The sequence below is a fragment of the Schistocerca gregaria genome, chromosome 2, assembly GCF_023897955.1.
Source record: "Schistocerca gregaria isolate iqSchGreg1 chromosome 2, iqSchGreg1.2, whole genome shotgun sequence".
Classification (NCBI taxonomy): Eukaryota; Metazoa; Arthropoda; class Insecta; order Orthoptera; family Acrididae; genus Schistocerca; species Schistocerca gregaria.
The window spans coordinates 430,089,464-430,107,060 of NC_064921.1; the positions used below are offsets into that span (position 1 = coordinate 430,089,464).

The following is a 17,597-nucleotide window of genomic DNA, read 5'->3' on the forward strand; positions in this document are numbered from 1 at the left end:
ACAGGCCTTGTTCCAGTACTAGAATATACATTGAGCCATATTCTGATAATGCACTTACATAGGCTTAACAAAGGACAAATACAGACATAAAACAAATTTTACATCCACAGTATACTGAAACGAGTAAACAAGACAAAAATGTAACACAGGATACACAGAGGTGGTACTCTATCAAAATTCTACTGGTTACACACTGAAAAACTGACAAAACGCCGTTGCTACACATTTGGGATGTTTCCAATACAATCCGTATTAATAACTATGTATCTAAATTAACAGTAAAATGTTCTTTTGTTTGTCCCGTAAGAACTGTTCGAAAAACTGCTGATAGATAATTGAGTGTTTGTGCACGTCTCTAAGTACAATCCAGACAGAACATGAGAACAGTACACAGTGACCAGATATGGTACTAAGACTCGTTAAGGTTTGGAGTCCCACCTCCATGTAGGTATACCTTGTCAGATTTGCTTGTGTGCTACCTACATCAAGTGGACGGCCAGAGTTTGCCCCTTACATGTGATGCCCCTTGCACCGTGACGGTCACTGATGTTGCCGACTTGCAATGTGGTCAAGGTCAGTCTGCAGATAGCCTTGTTGGGAGGTATCAGACGGCGCCTCTGTGCAGATCTGCCGCGATGCGTCAGTCGCAACACGACCGCCATGGCCCGCAGTTCGCTAATGCACTGCGCGCCTTTAGTCGTCGCTCTGCTTTTCGTCGCAGGTACAGTCTGACACAAGAGTTTCTAGGTTCAGTTGTGTCCAGTATATAGGGTGATTCCGTGATAACAGGGTTGATGGAAAGTGTAAGTGTATCAATGTGTAGTAGTGTGACCCTGGTCCGGAAACAACAAGGTCAAAAGATGTAAGCGAAAACCGTTCTGCTACCTCTGACAGTGGAATACATGTACCGGTATTGTTGTTGCTAGTGTTGTTGGGCAGCAAACTTTCAGAGGTGGTGGTCTGGACCAAAATAAGAAAGAAATATCCAGTAAACGTCATCTCCAAACGCATACCTTGAGATCCACGAGCCCAAGGTCATCTACGATACTGTCAAACACATCTCTTGTACTGCGAGTCCTTTTGTTGCTGTTTTGTTACAGGAAATAAGATGAAGCAAAATAAGGAAGAAACGTTCTGTAAAAATGGGCTCTCAAATATATAACCTATGAGCTATTTGCACTTATTTACTATGTGTGTTCTACAATACAGAAGATGAACAAGTGGTCATAGCTCTTAAGGTATGCTATTTACTGGATATTTTTTTCTTGTCTTGGTCCATACTACCACCTCTGAAAGCTGCCTGCCACACAGTCTTAGTAACGACAGTACCAGAACATGTTTTCTCCCATCAGACGTATCACAACGATGTTTGCTCGTATCTTTCGACTTGGTCGTTTTCGGATCAGGATCGGCCCTTACCTCAGATCGATATATTTACCCTCCTCCATCATCCCTGAAAGTTTGTAACATCATCAAGTAATCACCCTGAATACGTACCTTTTGAATTGTTGCATTGATTTAGGGATGTACCAGCAACAGACAACTACTCGTATTTGGCATAAAACCTGTCAAGATATGGAGAACGATAAACAGAACACAATAGTAAATAATAACAATAATAACTCGGATAACTTTAACGATCTTTGCTTTTCCAGGTTTATTTCAGCATTTTGTTATATTTCTCATAGTACTGTAACGCTACGACTGGAAAATATCATCAGTCCATTCTTACATAAATGATGTAACACAAAGTAGGTAGATTGTTCAAGAAACACGGTGAACAAGTGATGTACTCATCAGGACATCCGTGAATTCGTATGAAAGAACAGCCGTTCAAGTTACCGAAGTAGTTTATTTTCAAGACTGTGTTTTCGCAGACAAAAAAACTAGTGACCGCGAATGTATCGTGACGGTGTCCTTGCATTAAAGATTCCTAGAAGTGCAGCCGCTTAAGACAGAAATAATTCACGCGATGTTGATCGGAAGCTCGAAACTGACGGCAATAGGCCACGGGGTACCTTACATACAAACTGGGGCACGATTGTAGTCTGGTCATCTCATTATCCAGATCTGAATCTGAGTGAACATCAATGGATTGTTTTGGAAAGTCGAATTTACGCTACTCCACTGAGACCCAGGGGCGGTTCGACAAAATCCCCCCCCCCCCCCCCTCCTCACGCAACATATCATTTGGTGTCACTCTCCCCCTTACCTCCTCACACTTATCCCCGCCTCCCTCAGACATTACTTGTGTTTCATCGCTTCCTTGGTAAAACCTTTCAACTGTAGCAGAAACAAATTTCTAAATATTATTCCAGTGCCAAATATTAGCAGAACAAACAATTCATTTACATATAAAGTACTTTTCCGACATCATTAAAATATTTTAGAGAAATCTTTTTATTACATATGCAGAGTGTGGTTCACGTCAGTATTTGGAGTGGACATACTACGAAAAAGATGGATTGAGCGGCCTAGGAAGAGGTCACGTGACCAGATTAATGAGGTCAAGAGGAGAGGAGTAACTTGGGATGCAGTGGATACAGACAAGCTATACCAGGGTTTAATCATTGGAGGCATGTCGTTCACAAAGTTCTTACCCGGCTCGCTGAAAGGAAATCATGATGACGATGATGGATCACAATTTACAGTGATAACTGAGAATCTGAAAGTATTCAGCAACAGGAGCAAAAAACCTGCCAGTAAACTTGGGTCCGCAAACAAGCCGTTTGAGAGGTGATAGCGAATGCTTCGTTACGAACCGACAGTGCCCTTAGTATTTAATGTTGTCCTAGTTTACTTGGACGAGTATTATCGTATACTTCCAGCAGCGTTACTTTTCGCTACTAATTATAATACACCCTGCCAGCAAATTTGGCACTTGGGTGTCTGTGGAGCACCTCACAATTTGTCGCCCAAGCGGCCGTTGTGGCGCTTCGCCCTTAAAACAGCCCTGCTGAGACCGTCACGAAATATATGCTACAAGAAGCCTCGATCTACTTCATCCAGAGTATGTCAGTCTCTTTTTCACGCCGGTAGAGGATAGAGCCGCTACATGCGAGATGTTTGTAAGTGGCCCACTAGGTATATAGGGTGTCCCATAAATGTTGCTCCAAACTAGAAAGGGTTGTAGAGGATGTCTTGAGGAACAAATTGAGGATAGGAACTCGTGTTCAGAAACGTGATCTGGTGACGCTGTAGAGACCATCCCTTCGGCAGCAAACGCGACCTTTTAGCTGACAGGTTGTAGGAGGAACAGCTTCCAATATTGTTTGTTACTTTGTAATCGTGACTGATTGCACGATCGCCAGTAGAGAAGATACAGCTAGCTGCTACATAGAAAGGCATTGTCTCCTACGAATGCGATGCTCTGTCACTTCGGCGGATGACGATTTCGGACACGGGTTTCCACCTGCAGTTTATTTTTCTCTTGGAACCCTAAAAAATCTCAAGTTTTTTCGGCATGCAAGATTCGAGGCTCTGTAGCGTCGTTAGGTGACGTATCCGAACATGGGTAGCTATTCTCATTTTGTTCCTCAAAATACCCTCTACAGTCCCTCGAAGTTTGTCGCAACGTTTCTGGAACGGCCTATATAGGTGCCCAACATTCATTCACTACGCTGATGACCGGTACTTATAATGTCCATGTACCTGACATGCTGCAAACAGACAGGCACTACAATTTTATCAACATTATGCGTTACAGCAACTAATTAATATCTACTCGGGAGGGGGGCAGATAATCACGTGAAACTGAGGTAAAATTGTGCTTCTATTGAGACTAGAAACAACATTCGTAAATGTGAGCGGCATTGTACTTGGTATACAGGTACAAAAATTATTCACAGATGGAGTTTGGCTATAACAGGCATTTTTCGTCCTGATGTGGAGATTTCACAATAATTGTTTGAACTCAGTTCCTGTTGCCGAGGGCGCGCTATGTGTCGCATCGCTGATGAGTCTGATGTCAAGGACATGATGAGAACCGAATATTCAGCCACTAGTGAAATGTACGTGTTTAAAGTACGCTTTGTATTACATTGAAATTAGTCACGTAAGTATCAAGTTCGTGCTTGCTCACGTTTCCTGAAACACTCAGGGCGGCGGATGATCGTTAATCTTCACGACATGGAAGACGCATTAGAAACTTATTAATATTTGTGTAATAATTCATACGCTTATTCTAGATGGAGCAGATGTATCTGGTATTTGTATAAGAAGTCTTTTAGCAATACTACGAACTTTTAGGAGGGATTTTATTTTCGTTGATAGTCCGATGGCTATAACGTCCCAACACTCATTATTTATACTGCATCAAACAATATCTGCGCTACCAGGGGGAGCATGGCATAATACGGACAGCGGTCATCTTACATGTTCCCACGAGCTAACCTCATACAAATGTCAGCAGCGTATGGGTATACAAAGATACTGTAGATCACTTAGTATGTGAACAACTAACAGCTAACACGTTGCCTCGTTCATATCTGTTTGTGTCGTTTTGGTAATCATAATGGCCAAGTACATACGGTTTCAAACTAACAGCGTCTTTTCAACTGTCTCCATGAACTAGTGGTGAGAGAGACGTGGAATAGCTTACAGCTACCACTTTCTTTGCCGTCAACAGAGACGATCATAACCACCTGACATACGAGTGATTGAAAAATTGAGAGAGAAAAAGAGGGAGATGGAGAAGCAGTTAGTATATTTCAGACCTCTATTCGTTTGCATATAACCCTCATGCAACTTCTTGACTGCCGCATTTGACCAGATGTTTTAGGCGCCGCTCCCTTTGACACAGCCGATATAGTGGGTGTTGTGCATTACTAGCTCGCTGTAGATTAACTCCAAGGTTATCTAAGCAAGACATGCGCCATCCGGAGAAGCGGCACACGTTCTTTTCCTCTCAGATGTCTTGTTCTAACTACAGGCAGTTTCGAGAAATTTTGCGTCACTTGCTATCTCTGCCGAGACTCTGAAATGGCGGGTCAGAGACGGCAAACACTGCTTGACAATTGCTAAGGAACAGGGATATTGTTGGACAAAAATAATCACAAGCAATGTTGGAAAACATCAAACGCAGTACATGTATGATGTACATGTATGATGTACATGTATGATGGTGTATTTATAACTTGAAATAGTACAGATTTCACCACGAGGGAAAGAAGGATAGTAGATTAAATAAAGATAACGTTAGACATAGATTAGACTACCGACACAAAGGTCGAATCGTACTCTCAGTAAGGAATATGCACTCCTAGGAAAGGAATGCCTAATTTGCACGTGTTATTCATGCTGGTTACAAAACTGTTGAGGGCTCCTTGACGGATTACTGTCCCACTCCTCTCTCAAGGCGATTTTCAGTTCTTTCACGGCTCGGAGAGGAAGTGGTCGCAGTACGTTAGCTTTCTAGTGTGTGTAACACCCCAGCAATCCTGTGTGGGTGGGAATTGTCGTCAATAAAAAGAAAGTCTGGACCTGCCGACCACTAAACAGACGGAGATGATCCAGAATAACACCCCTGCAGTACCGCTTGGCCGCAACAGTACTTCGCACAAAGAATGCAGCGGCATCGACCATTGCACATAATGTCTGCCCACACCGTAACGAATATGGCATACCGATGACATTCGTCGACATTCTTTGATATTTAATGTGTTCCCCTCTCTCTCCACCCTAACTGTCGGCCGGAATCGCTTGCCACAGTGATGCGGGTTCATCGGACAACATTACTCTGAACCACAGTTGCTGAGCCCAACCAACATGCTCTCTACTTCAACGAATTCTTTTTCAAGGATGATGTGACTGAAGTGGGATGAATTTTGCAGGCTTCTGAGCATGAAAACCAGCCGGATTTAATCGCTGCGAAATAGTTCTGGCAGAGACACATGAATCGGTTTTAGTTTCAACGTCTGCAGCGATCTGCCTAGGAGTGAAAGGTCGGTTCCTTTTCACCACTAGGGCTATGCGTCGGTCCTCTAGCGGTGTGGTGGTCCGTCGACGACTACATACATGCTTTCACATTGCATTTCCACCTTCGGCGGTGGTTTTTTTTTTTTTTTATCGCGAGATGACAGTTTTGGACATACCCATCACTATGGCCATAGTAGTGACACTTTGGTGGCTTCGGGTCATCCAACTGCTCGTCCACGTTCGTAAACGTTCAAATGACGTCTTGCAGACTTGTTGCCGTACCACATGGAATGTCGCAGTAATCGGTTCCACATCGATCTTCGTCAAATACAGTACTGCATGATTTTTCGAATGTATGCAGAGCGTTCGTGCAGAGGCTTTGCTGCCGTTAACTCGTCCCGCCATCTACATTTTCCTTAACTATCGTTAGCCGACTCTTCCGTAGCAAGAGTCGGTTGTTCCGTAGCAGGTGACAGTTATTCTAGCAAGTGTAGTTTTTCCTCAGCACTTGTCAAGCAGTATATCATTTACGGTAGTAGAGGCGGCCCTAGCACATGGTGCAAGGGGGGCTCCAGACGGGTCCATCGCTAAGCTAATTTTATGTTTAAGTTTTGCTCTGCCAGACACTTAAATGAGATTTGCAGAGTATACATGTAGATGTAGACACATCATTCATTATGTGGATCAGTAGGCAGCTGACCACTCATAGGTGTGGTAGTTCGATAGGTTTTAGTATGAAATAGTGTAATGTATGTTAATCGGGAATCTAGAAACGACGGAGAGGCACCGTCCTCGCCGCAGGCGCAGTGGTCCACAATCCCACGATGACTACCACAGTCCACTTCACCCCTCCGCAGCCCCACATCGAACCCAGGGTTACTGTGCGGTTCTGCCCTCGGTGGACTCCCCAGGGGACGTCTGACACCAGACGGATGTAACCCCTATGTTTGCGTGGTAGAGTAATGGTGGTGTGCGCGTACGTGGAGAACTTGTTTGCGCAACAATCGCCGACATAGTGTAGCTGAGGCGGAATAAGGGGAACCAGCCCGCAACCGCCGAGGCAGATGGGAAACCGCCTAAAAGTCATTCACAGACTGGTTGGCTCATCGGACCTCGACACTAGTCCGCCGGGCGGATTCGTCCTTCCCACTTCGGAAAGCCGTGCGTTAGACCGCTCGGCTAACCGGGCCGGCAGTATTAAATAATTTGTTTCTAATCGCTCAGTAATTTTATTGTGCATGCATTTGTTTCGTAAATTAGTAACAGCGTTCTTCTCACGTGTTAAAGCGTGGAAAATTAAACTTAGACATCCATTAAACATGATCATGGGTCGATGTCTTTAGATGAGAATTTGGAAATGCTTAAAATGTTAGGTTAGGCGAGTCTCTTCAAAACATTGTGTGCGAGGCAGAGGTTGGCATGACAGTTGTTGAATAATGGAGAAAAACTACGAAAACTCTTGAAAGTCATACAATGACAGTCGGTGACGTGAAAGGACTGAAAATACGCAAGACTGAAGAAACCTAAAAGTGAAATTCGAGACAAAGCTTTGTGTGTGTGATCTGAGCAGGAGAGGAGAAAAGGAACAGCGTTGTTCGGGGAAATCATACAAGCAAAGGTACTGTTCTTGTATGAAAAAGTACATGAAAATGAAATGTTTGCAGTGAGCAAAGACCCCTTACATTGGCGCAAAAAACGCCATGGCATTCAAAATATAATTATTTCGGGCAAGAAGCTGTCTCATGACGAAACAGCTGCCAATGAATTTGTTCTGAAATTTGAAAACTTAGTTAAAGAGCTTAATTTGACCCTTGACCAAGCATACAACGCTGATAAGTCTGGCCTGAATTACAAAATGTTCCCCACAAATATTAAGTTTGTAACAGGTACAAAACTTGCTAAGGACGGAATTACTATTGCTCTATGTAGTATCGCTAATGGCAGGCAAAAGATGCCGTTGTTTGTGATCGGAAAGGCAAAAAGCCGGCCGTTGTGACCGAGCGGTTCTAGGCGCTAAATTCTGAAACTGCGCGACCGCTACGGTCGCAGGTTCGAATCCTGCCTCGAGCATGGATGTGTGTGATGTCCTTAGGTTAGTTAGGTTTAAGTAGTTCTAAGTCTAGCGGACTGATAACCTCAGAAGTGAAGTCCCATAGTGCTCAGAACCATATGAAACTTTTTTTTTTTTTTTTTTGAAAGGCAAAAGAAGAACAGGGGCATCACTACCTGTATATTATCGTAACTAGGAGTCAAAATGGATGGAATTCGGCCTCTTTAAAGAGTAGTTTTATGATCAATTATTTCCTGCCGTTACAGAAGGCCTAAAAACAAAGAAGAAACTCCATACACTTACCACATTGATACTCGACAATGCGACGTCTCATTCATATGAACATGAATTTTTAAAAGTGAAATAAAAGCTTTATTTCTTCCTGCCAACGTGATATGTCTAATCCAGCCAATAGATCAGAGGGTCAGTGAGTAGCTGAAGTGTTGATAGTGTTGAAAATACAATTTATCAATTTTAGAGAGGAATAAAGAAGGCAGAAGCTTGTTTCAAGCGATAAAATCAATAAATATAAAAGGTGTGATTTCTACAATTGCCGAAGTGTGGGAAGAAATGCCGGCACGAACTGTTGAAACATCTTGACCCAAACTGTAGCCAAAAATGAATGACATTAAGATGAAATATCATAAGAAAGGACTGAAGAGAATCGAGATGTAAGACCATTCAACAAGCGATGAAAGTCAATACGTAGACACTGCAGCGATTTTCAGGCATTTGCAAACCTTACAATCGGGCGTTGAGCCCAATGACGTTACTGAGTGCATCAGAAAGCTGACTTTGCAGCCCAATGGAAGAAGAATCAACTGACGATCATAACTGCATTTGGTGGAGCAGTTAAATACATCTAAATATGCTCTACGATTATCCCGAAAGGCATTTTGTGGACAGGTAGTGATGCAACATCGTGGCAAAGTCAAGGTTGTTGGTTGCTAAGCAAACGCTCATTATATATTTCTTTCTTCCTGTTTAAGAACAAAACACTTTTTTACTGTGTGACCCAAGGTTTAAACACTTAATTGAAAATTAGTTGCGCTTCACTTCGGTACTGTAATAAGATATGTATAACGGTTAAACTTTCACTCACAGTAGCATTATCTTACCGTCCGATACAGACATATTTTACGTTCCAGACTCTACATTACATTACAGTTTCGTTTAAGATTTTTTAAGTGTGTCGACGTTTCCTTTTCGTTTTGCTAATCTCTTAACATGGAACAATATTTCAGACAGCATTCCCAGTTGAAAATGAAAGTTTTACTATACTGTGTTGTGAGGTTGCGGGCATATAAAAGTGTTCCTCTGATAATCCAAACTTTTTTTTTCTTTTTCTTTTTTTTTTGCGTTCCGACGATGCTGTTAGTCCAGTAGGGGACAGCGGTGAATACAGAAAAACCTCAAGGAGGGGGCGCTAAAGATATCTTGAGCTACCTTCACTTTTACCGTAAAAAAAAAAAAAATCAAGTCAAATGCAAAGTTTAAGAAAGTTTTATTTAAACTGATTATACACATATACAAGACGATGCTACCTTATGCTACAAAAAAGTTACAATTGTGTTTCTCTTCTCTATCAATTCACTCTCACTCTTGTCTAATGTTCACACTTGCACTTGCTACAACTAGGACATTTTACTTATTCATTCTTCAGTCTTAATATTTCTGCTTCTGAATGTAAACTAACTTCCTATTTGGAGAATAGTTCGTATTTATAACGCTACGTATCGAAGGTTCTCTGTACAAGAAAACAGTAGAATATTCGCGAATTTTCACGAACAAATGCCAGACAGAATAACGTACCGAGATCACTAGAATGGCCGCGACATTTCTCGTAGGTATGTATTAGCTATCTATGTGCCAGGCAGAAACGTTTAAAATACGATGACGCAGACGCGCATGCTACATAGGAAAGTACAACTACTCGCTAACTTGATTCAGTTGAGTCGACTGGCGAAAGAAACAAACGAATAGCGTGCGGGTTGACTGGCGGGGGCAGTGCGGGTGGCCCCGAAAAGAGGGGAGGGAGGGGTGAGAATCCAGCGCGCTCCCCATATGTATCCGCCACTGGAGGAGAAGTATTAGCGATGTTATACTATATCTTCATCAGCTGGGGGGCGCGAAGGAAGTGTGGCAGGATGGGCTAAGGTCCGTCTCTTGACAGTTCATCAGTATTTTTCAATTTCAGCGTTATATTTTAGTGAATTCGGGAAATTCATTATTGCACAGGACTAAACAAAATTATGAGAAACGTGTGCGAGACAAAACTTTACACCACACCAGAACTCTTCAGAAGGTTTCTGAAAAACGGGTCAATTACTGTATATTTACGTCAACACTTTCGAAGAATTTCAATGCGTTCGGAACACGTCAGTTCTTAATTTATAAACCTAAAAAATAAATATTTATCGAAGACAGGTATAAATCTCACTACAATTTTATCTTGTCCACAGTCCCGCAACATTATTTAATTGGAGTTACGCCGAAGGGGAACATCGAATAGGAATATCTGGAAAGTGGTATTCAGATATACAAAATTGTACTTTATTATTATTTATTGATTTTCATCAGAATACAACCGTGAACCATGGACCTTGCCGTTGGTGGGGAGGCTTCGGTGCCTCAGCGATACGGAAGATATACAAAATTGTACTTTATTATTATTTATTGATTTTCATCAGAATACAACCGTGAACCATGGACGTTGCCGTTGGTGGGGAGGCTTGCGTGCGTCAGCGATACGGATAGGCGTACCGTAGGTGCAACCACAATGGAGGCGTATCTGTTGACAGGCCAGACAAACGTGTGGTTCCTGAAGAGGGGTAGCAGCATTTTCAGTAGTTGCAGGGGCAACAGTCTGGATGACAACGCGAGTAACACGGGATAATAATCGATCATCGGTGGGCCGTAGCGCAAATACGACGTAAGTGAAATCTGATCGTATATGGAGCAGCACAGTTGCAGTGTCCAAGAGCGTCTGACATTTCGATGTGTAGTCAATGTCGGAGCAGACAAATACACCTTATCAAGTCTTTCATGTGATGCCCAGTTCTGACGGAAAGCGTCAGTTGGTTTCCCATTACAAACATAACGATTTTTAAAGTTGAGTTTTTTGCAAGCGTTCGACAGAGCTGTTCCATATTAGTACAGCTCGGTATTCCTTTTATCGATTTGTATTAACACGGACAGTAAAACGTGAAGAATAACCAATACTTCAGCACCGACAGCACCGCTCTGGAGCGCGCTGACTGCTACCGCTCTGCAGCGTGGCTGCTTCGTCTTTTCCACTTTAAAAATCATTTCGCTTCTAAGGGGAAACCAACTGGCACTTCCCGTTGACACATGGCGTCGCATGAAAGACGTGACGAGCAATATTTGTTTGGGCTGACTCCAGCTGCACATTCGGAAAACAAAATAGTAAACAGCAGAGAAAATAACGCCAGGCGACTCTTTGAAGGACAACCCGGTATGTACTAGCCTTTTCCCCTCTGCTTCACTCGCACACCCGTGCGGCACATTTATTTATTTATTTATTTACTGCTAAATTATAGACCTTTTACCTGATGTTTAAAACAGGTCGTACGTCTTACATTCTTCGTTTTTCATCTTTTTATAGTTTTCTTTTCTTTTGTTTTATCTACAACATTTACAAAGAATGATACTTTTCAAAATAACAATAATTTAAGGTTGCAATATAAATAAAATTTTGTTTTTGTTTATGAAGAATATAAAAAGAGAGAATAGAGGAGAGATTTGTTAGTACCATCACCGAATGTGACTGACGGTGAATACCTCGGAATGGTTTCTCCGAGCCGTTGACCGCCAGTCACACACACACACACACACACACACACACACACACATACATACATACATAAGGTTATTACTAGAGAAGTAATGTTGGTTATCCTACATACAGCAAACGTGACTTTGTACGCTGGCGGACCGTAGGCGGAAAGTCTCGCAATGTTCTTTGTTATTCATTGATCGCTACCGATTGGCACGTTCGCCCATGGAGAATAAGGTTCAAATGGTTCAAATGGCTCTTAGCACTATGGGACTCAACATCTTAGGTCATAAATCCCCTAGAACTTAGAACTACTTAAACCTAACTAACCTAAGGACATCACACACACCCATGCCCGATGCAGGATTCGAACCTGCGAACGTAGCAGCCCCGCGGTTCCGGACTGCAGCGCCAGAACCGCACGGCCACCGCGGCCGGCGGAGAATAAGGGGCTAGATGCTGTGTACACAGGGCTTTGTCTCCTAAGAATGCGATGATCTGTTGCCTAGGTGGATCACTGTTTTGGAACGGGTTTCCATCTGCAGTTCATTTGTCTGCTGTACACCGAGTAACATTGGAGATTTTGAAGGGTTGCAGGAGAAAGATACCCTGCACATGGAAACCCATGTCTGAAACCGTCATGCACTGAGACAACAGAACATCGTATTCATAGGAGACAATGTCTTTTTGCGCAACAGCTAACTCCGTCTTCTCCACTGGCGATTGTAGCAGTCAGACGAGATCACTGAATTACAAACAACATTTCGAGACGTTCTGTCTAAGGTCCGTCAGCCTACAAAATTACGTTTGCTGTCGAAGGGGTGGTCTAGTGGCAAGTGCTGGTGCCTACAACTTCAATGCTCTGTAGCGTCGTTGGATAACGTTTCCGGAAACGGGTTCCTGTCTTCGATTTGTTGTTCCAGACATCCCCTACAACCACTTAAAAATTGTCGTAACATTTCTTTGACACACTGTAATTCCTCTCTCTTTGTCCATGTTCACCTCTCTCTGTCATTCCTTCTTCTTCCCATATCTCTTTGTCCATCTCCCCGTTTACCTGTCTATTTCCATACCCTACTCTCGTCCCTGTCTCTGTCCTTTCCCTCCTCCCTCTCTCTCCTAACATCTCTTCCTCTCTCCTCTCTCTTTCCATCTCTTTCTCCCCTCTCTTCCTTTCTTACCTTCACACTACTACTCTCCATTTTCCACCTGCCTCCTACACTTCTTCCACCTACCCTCCTTCTCTGACCATCTCCTTCTCCACCTATCTCGATATATCCTCTTCTCCCTCTTTCTATCCATCACACTTTCCCCTCGTCCTCTATCTGTCTGATCCTCCCCATCTCTATGTCCAATTCCTCCATCTCACTCTCCCTGTCCATCTCCACTTCCAACCTTCTCCATCTCCTCCTCGAACAGTTTCTCCTTTTCCATCTGCTCATTATCCATCTTCCATTTGCCTCCTACACCTCCATCTCCCTCTCTCTCTCTGTCCATCTCCTACTCTTCTATCTTTAACCATCTCCTCCTCCCCCCTCACCCTCTTTCTGCCCATCCATTCCTATCTTTTCTTTTGGGACATGACCTCCTCCCCCTTTCTATGTCCACCTCATCCTATCTCCTCTCACTTTACATCCCATTCTCCTCCTTCTCTCTTCCCAACCATGTCCATCCACACATATTGTGCCAGGGATGTATTTTGATACTATTCATAAAACCAGGACCCCTAGAGGACTGCCTTGTTGTCCATCTGTCTGTCGGTCCGACTGTTCAAAACACTTTTTCTCAAGAAATGGTGGACATATCAAGTTAACATGTATGTCACATATTAAGGTCTCTTGACAATATAAAAAGTGTGGCTTCTAAGTTAGTGCAATCAGAAGACATGGCTATATATGTCACATACTTTGGTACTCGAAAACTCACTCATTAAAACCAACAGGGTACTTACCGTTGACCTATAATCATCAAATTTGGCAAGAAGGAAGTTCTCACTTTACAATCAAAGGAAAAGAATCCGAAAATCGTTAATCTGTAATTATATCACACTATTAAGATTTTGTCACTTGTTCTCTGTCTGTTAAGAGCCAATTTTCTCAGGAACAAGTAGACGTATCAAGTTGAAATTTGTGTCATGTGTTAAGGCCTATGGCCTCTTGGCGGAATAATAAACGCTAGTTTCTATTTCAATGCAATCAAAAGGTACGGCTATATATGGCACATATTTTGATACTCACTAATTCACTCATTAAAACCTATACAGCACTTCCCCTTGACGTATAATCATGAAACTTAGCAAGGAATAAAGTTTCACGGTATAAACGAGGGAAGAAAATCAGAAACTTGTTAATTTGCGTTTATATCAGACGAAATTTTTTTTCTTTTTTCACTTGTTATCCGACTTCTAACATGAAATTAAAACGTTCTCGGAAGTCTTGGAAACCCCGGGATCGATATCTCGCCACTACCAATGTCGATAAAAGGCAAAAATCGTCGAAAGTCTAGATTTCCGGAATGGAGAAGCTGTCTATATACAGAGTTAGGTTTTTACAGCAGCCCCAGTGCACGAGTCCTAGGCGCACCTAGCCATTTTTTTATACACGTATATGATACTGATAACACAGAGATACGGAATTGTGTGCGGTGGTGTGAACTGTTGGTATACTGGAAGCCAAAAGAAACTTTACCACTTTATTGACACTCAGTAGCCCAGAACACAAAGCAACATTGACTGAACAATCACACGGTGCTCTATCAAGACAACTGATAGCCATAACTATAAAAGATATTTTATAGACATAATTTCAGAAAACTTCCCCAAATCAATTAAAAAGCCTTATGTAACCAGTTCTACTCATAAGTGCTCTATCAAGGCAACTGATAGTCATAATTAAAATAATATTTCATAATTTAAAAAAATCTGTTTCATGGACATAATTTCAGAAAACTTCGCAAAAGCAATTAAAAGGCACTATGTAACCAATTCTACATATAATGTTAATAGCGTCCACTGTCGAACTGTGTATCCAACATTTGGCATCTTTAAGCATCAAATGTTAATTTAAGCTTAAGACCTTATAAATTTTCGACAGATACAATACGAAACCTTCCATTATCAATTATATATCACTCATATGGAAACCTTACAATGTCCTTTACCATCTTCGCTGCTCAACATTTCCAACTTTTTAAAAGTACAGAAATTTTAAACTTCCAGATCATAATTTGAGGAAAATTAATTACATAATATAACATTCATTAAAAACATACATCAGTTGCGCCTACGCACAACACCACCTACACTGTTTCTGTAACTACAGTCAATCTTGGCAAAAATTGTCAGTACCGGTAACTTAACATTAGAAAAATTTTCTGTAGCAAGACTCCTACACAGTGAACAAATTTACAACTTACATAGGTTTTTACATACTGTTTTTCCATGTCTCACAACTTATATAAAATTCTTCCCCAGACAAAGAAATATTTACTCAACATTTACTCTCCCACCACTTGACCTGTAAGTTTTCCAAATTACTAATACCACCTCTGTCTGACCTCACGGTACCATCAAAAAGTACAAGTCAGCTCAAAGGATCATTATATCGAAAGACGTGTCAATGAACGCACTACTTCCTCCAAACAGCTTTTTTCAAAAGTCTTTTTATCAATCACGGTCTCAATATCTCGTCAGGCTTCTAAAGAAACAAGTTTGTAACACAGTTCTACCGTGCTTTTAAACATGAAAACTTGGTTTTGTGGGACTTAAACCCGGAACTCCCGATTCGAACGGGCACTGTGCCTCAAAAGTTCAAACATGGACATACTGTACGATTGTCCACAATAGACAACAGCCACTTTCCCGTCTTCTTCATCCAGGATGCAGACACTCAGTCCATGTGCTCTTGTGTCTGCCTCGCCTGCAGGTCAACTCCACGTCCTTTTTCCCGTTACGCGGGCAGCGGGACTCGTTGTCGCAGACCAGAGACCACTCTCCAACCAATCCCCGTTCGAATCTTAATACAGCGATAATATCCCGCACACCATATCGAATATCTTTGGGGACACCACCCAAGATCCTCGGATATGACAGAATATAGTTGTGTGTGTGTGTGTGTGTGTGTGTGTGTGTGTGTGTGTGATAACTCTTTCGACGCACTTGCAAGTCACGGATTCAAAAAATGGTTCAAATGGCTCTGAGCTCTATGGGACTTAACTCCTATGGTCATCAGTCCACTAGAACTTAGAACTACTGAAACCTAATTAACCTAAGGACATCACACAACACCCAGTCATCACGAGGCAGAGAAAATCCCTGACCCCGCTGGGAATCGAACCCGGGAACCTGGGCGCGGGAAGGCATGTCGCGGATTGTTTGCTTGAGTGTCTGGCTACGGAGTAATTCATTAGTTATTATCTTCACTTTGGTTCTGCATCGGACGAAGGAGACCACTGAAATGCGTGTAAGACGGTATCTGTGTCATGTTAGTATTACAGAGTGTTTCAAAATGAATATACAGGTTTTAAGATTTTGTAGCATTTATTACGTTCAACCTACAATTACATATAGTACATCAGATGAAAGAGCAACTCAAACAGTTTTGTCAGTATACCTGTGCGCAAAGTGAAGAGTACGGAGCGACAAAAAGTGGTTGAAGAACTTGTTGACCGAGTGAGATTCTTTCACGTTTAGCCGCAAGAAATCAGTTCGGAAGACTAATCGTGAATTAGTGTCCGCCACCCGGTAGCTGAGTGGTCAGCGCGATAGAATGTCCATCCTAGCGGCCCGGGTTCGATTCCCGGCTAGGTCGGAGATTTTCTTCGCTCAGGGACTGAATGTTGTCCTAATCATCATCATTTCATCCGCATCGACGCGCAAGTCTCCGAAGTGGCCTCAAATCGAAAGCCTTGCGCCCGGCGAACGTTCTACCCGAAGTCGAGGCCTTAGTCGCACAACATTTACATACACATAATGTATTAATAGTTCCAGAGACCTCTGTGTGGAGACTTTCAAGGAAACACAATTACGTCCTTATCGTTTGCAGTTGTTAAGAGCTCTAAAGCCTACAGACTACGATTTACGTGCCAACTTTGCAAACGAATTGTTGCTACATGATGATGAAGATTTTCTACATCGTGTCGTCTTCAGTAATGAATCGACATTTCACCTAAGTGGAAATGCGAATACACATATTGTGGGCATCTGCAGGTCAGCAAATCCACACCAGATGGTATAGCCGCAACAAGACTCCCCTAAATTGATTTTTTTTTGCCATGTCCAGGCATAAAGTTTATGGGGCTTTCTTTTACGGTGAAACAACTGTAACTGGTGTTTCTTATCTTTATACGTTAGGACTATGGCTCTTTCCTCAGCTGGAAGAAGCTTCAACAGAACTTTACTCGACAGCAAGATGCTGCGCCGCCTCACTGCCATGACTCAGTACGCCACTGGTTAAACGACGTTGTATCCGACCTGTGGACTGGGCGCAAGTGGAAGGATGACAGGGTTTGTTTTGCATGACCTCCATTTTCACACAAGATCTTACGCCATGCGTTTTTTCTCTTAGGGAGTTAATGAAGGATCACGTGAATGTGTCTCCCCTACCAGCCGATCCACGCGACCTTAGATACAGCATTGTTATAACAATTTCTCCAGACGCACTGATCTAGGTTTGGGAAGAACTCGCCTGTCGACTCGATGAGCGACAAATGGTGCTCACATACAACACTTACGGTAAAAATTGTCTGAGATGCTCTTTTATTTGATGTATTGTATATACTTTTAAATTGAATGTAGTAAATGCTACAAAACCTTAAAACCCGTATATTCATTTTGAA

General features: G+C 42.4%; 1 protein-coding gene across 1 annotated transcript in view; it reads left to right on the forward strand.

Moving 5' to 3' along the window:
• The first annotated feature begins 646 nt into the window (after window positions 1-646).
• The window catches only part of LOC126324495 (muscle M-line assembly protein unc-89-like), a 105,595-nt gene continuing 88,644 nt past the window's right edge, over window positions 647-17,597 (forward strand). The window contains exon 1 of the mRNA XM_049994998.1: window positions 647-721. Within this exon, the coding sequence (XP_049850955.1) occupies window positions 661-721 (61 nt within the window). The 5' untranslated portion in view covers window positions 647-660. The remainder of the gene's footprint in view (window positions 722-17,597) is intronic.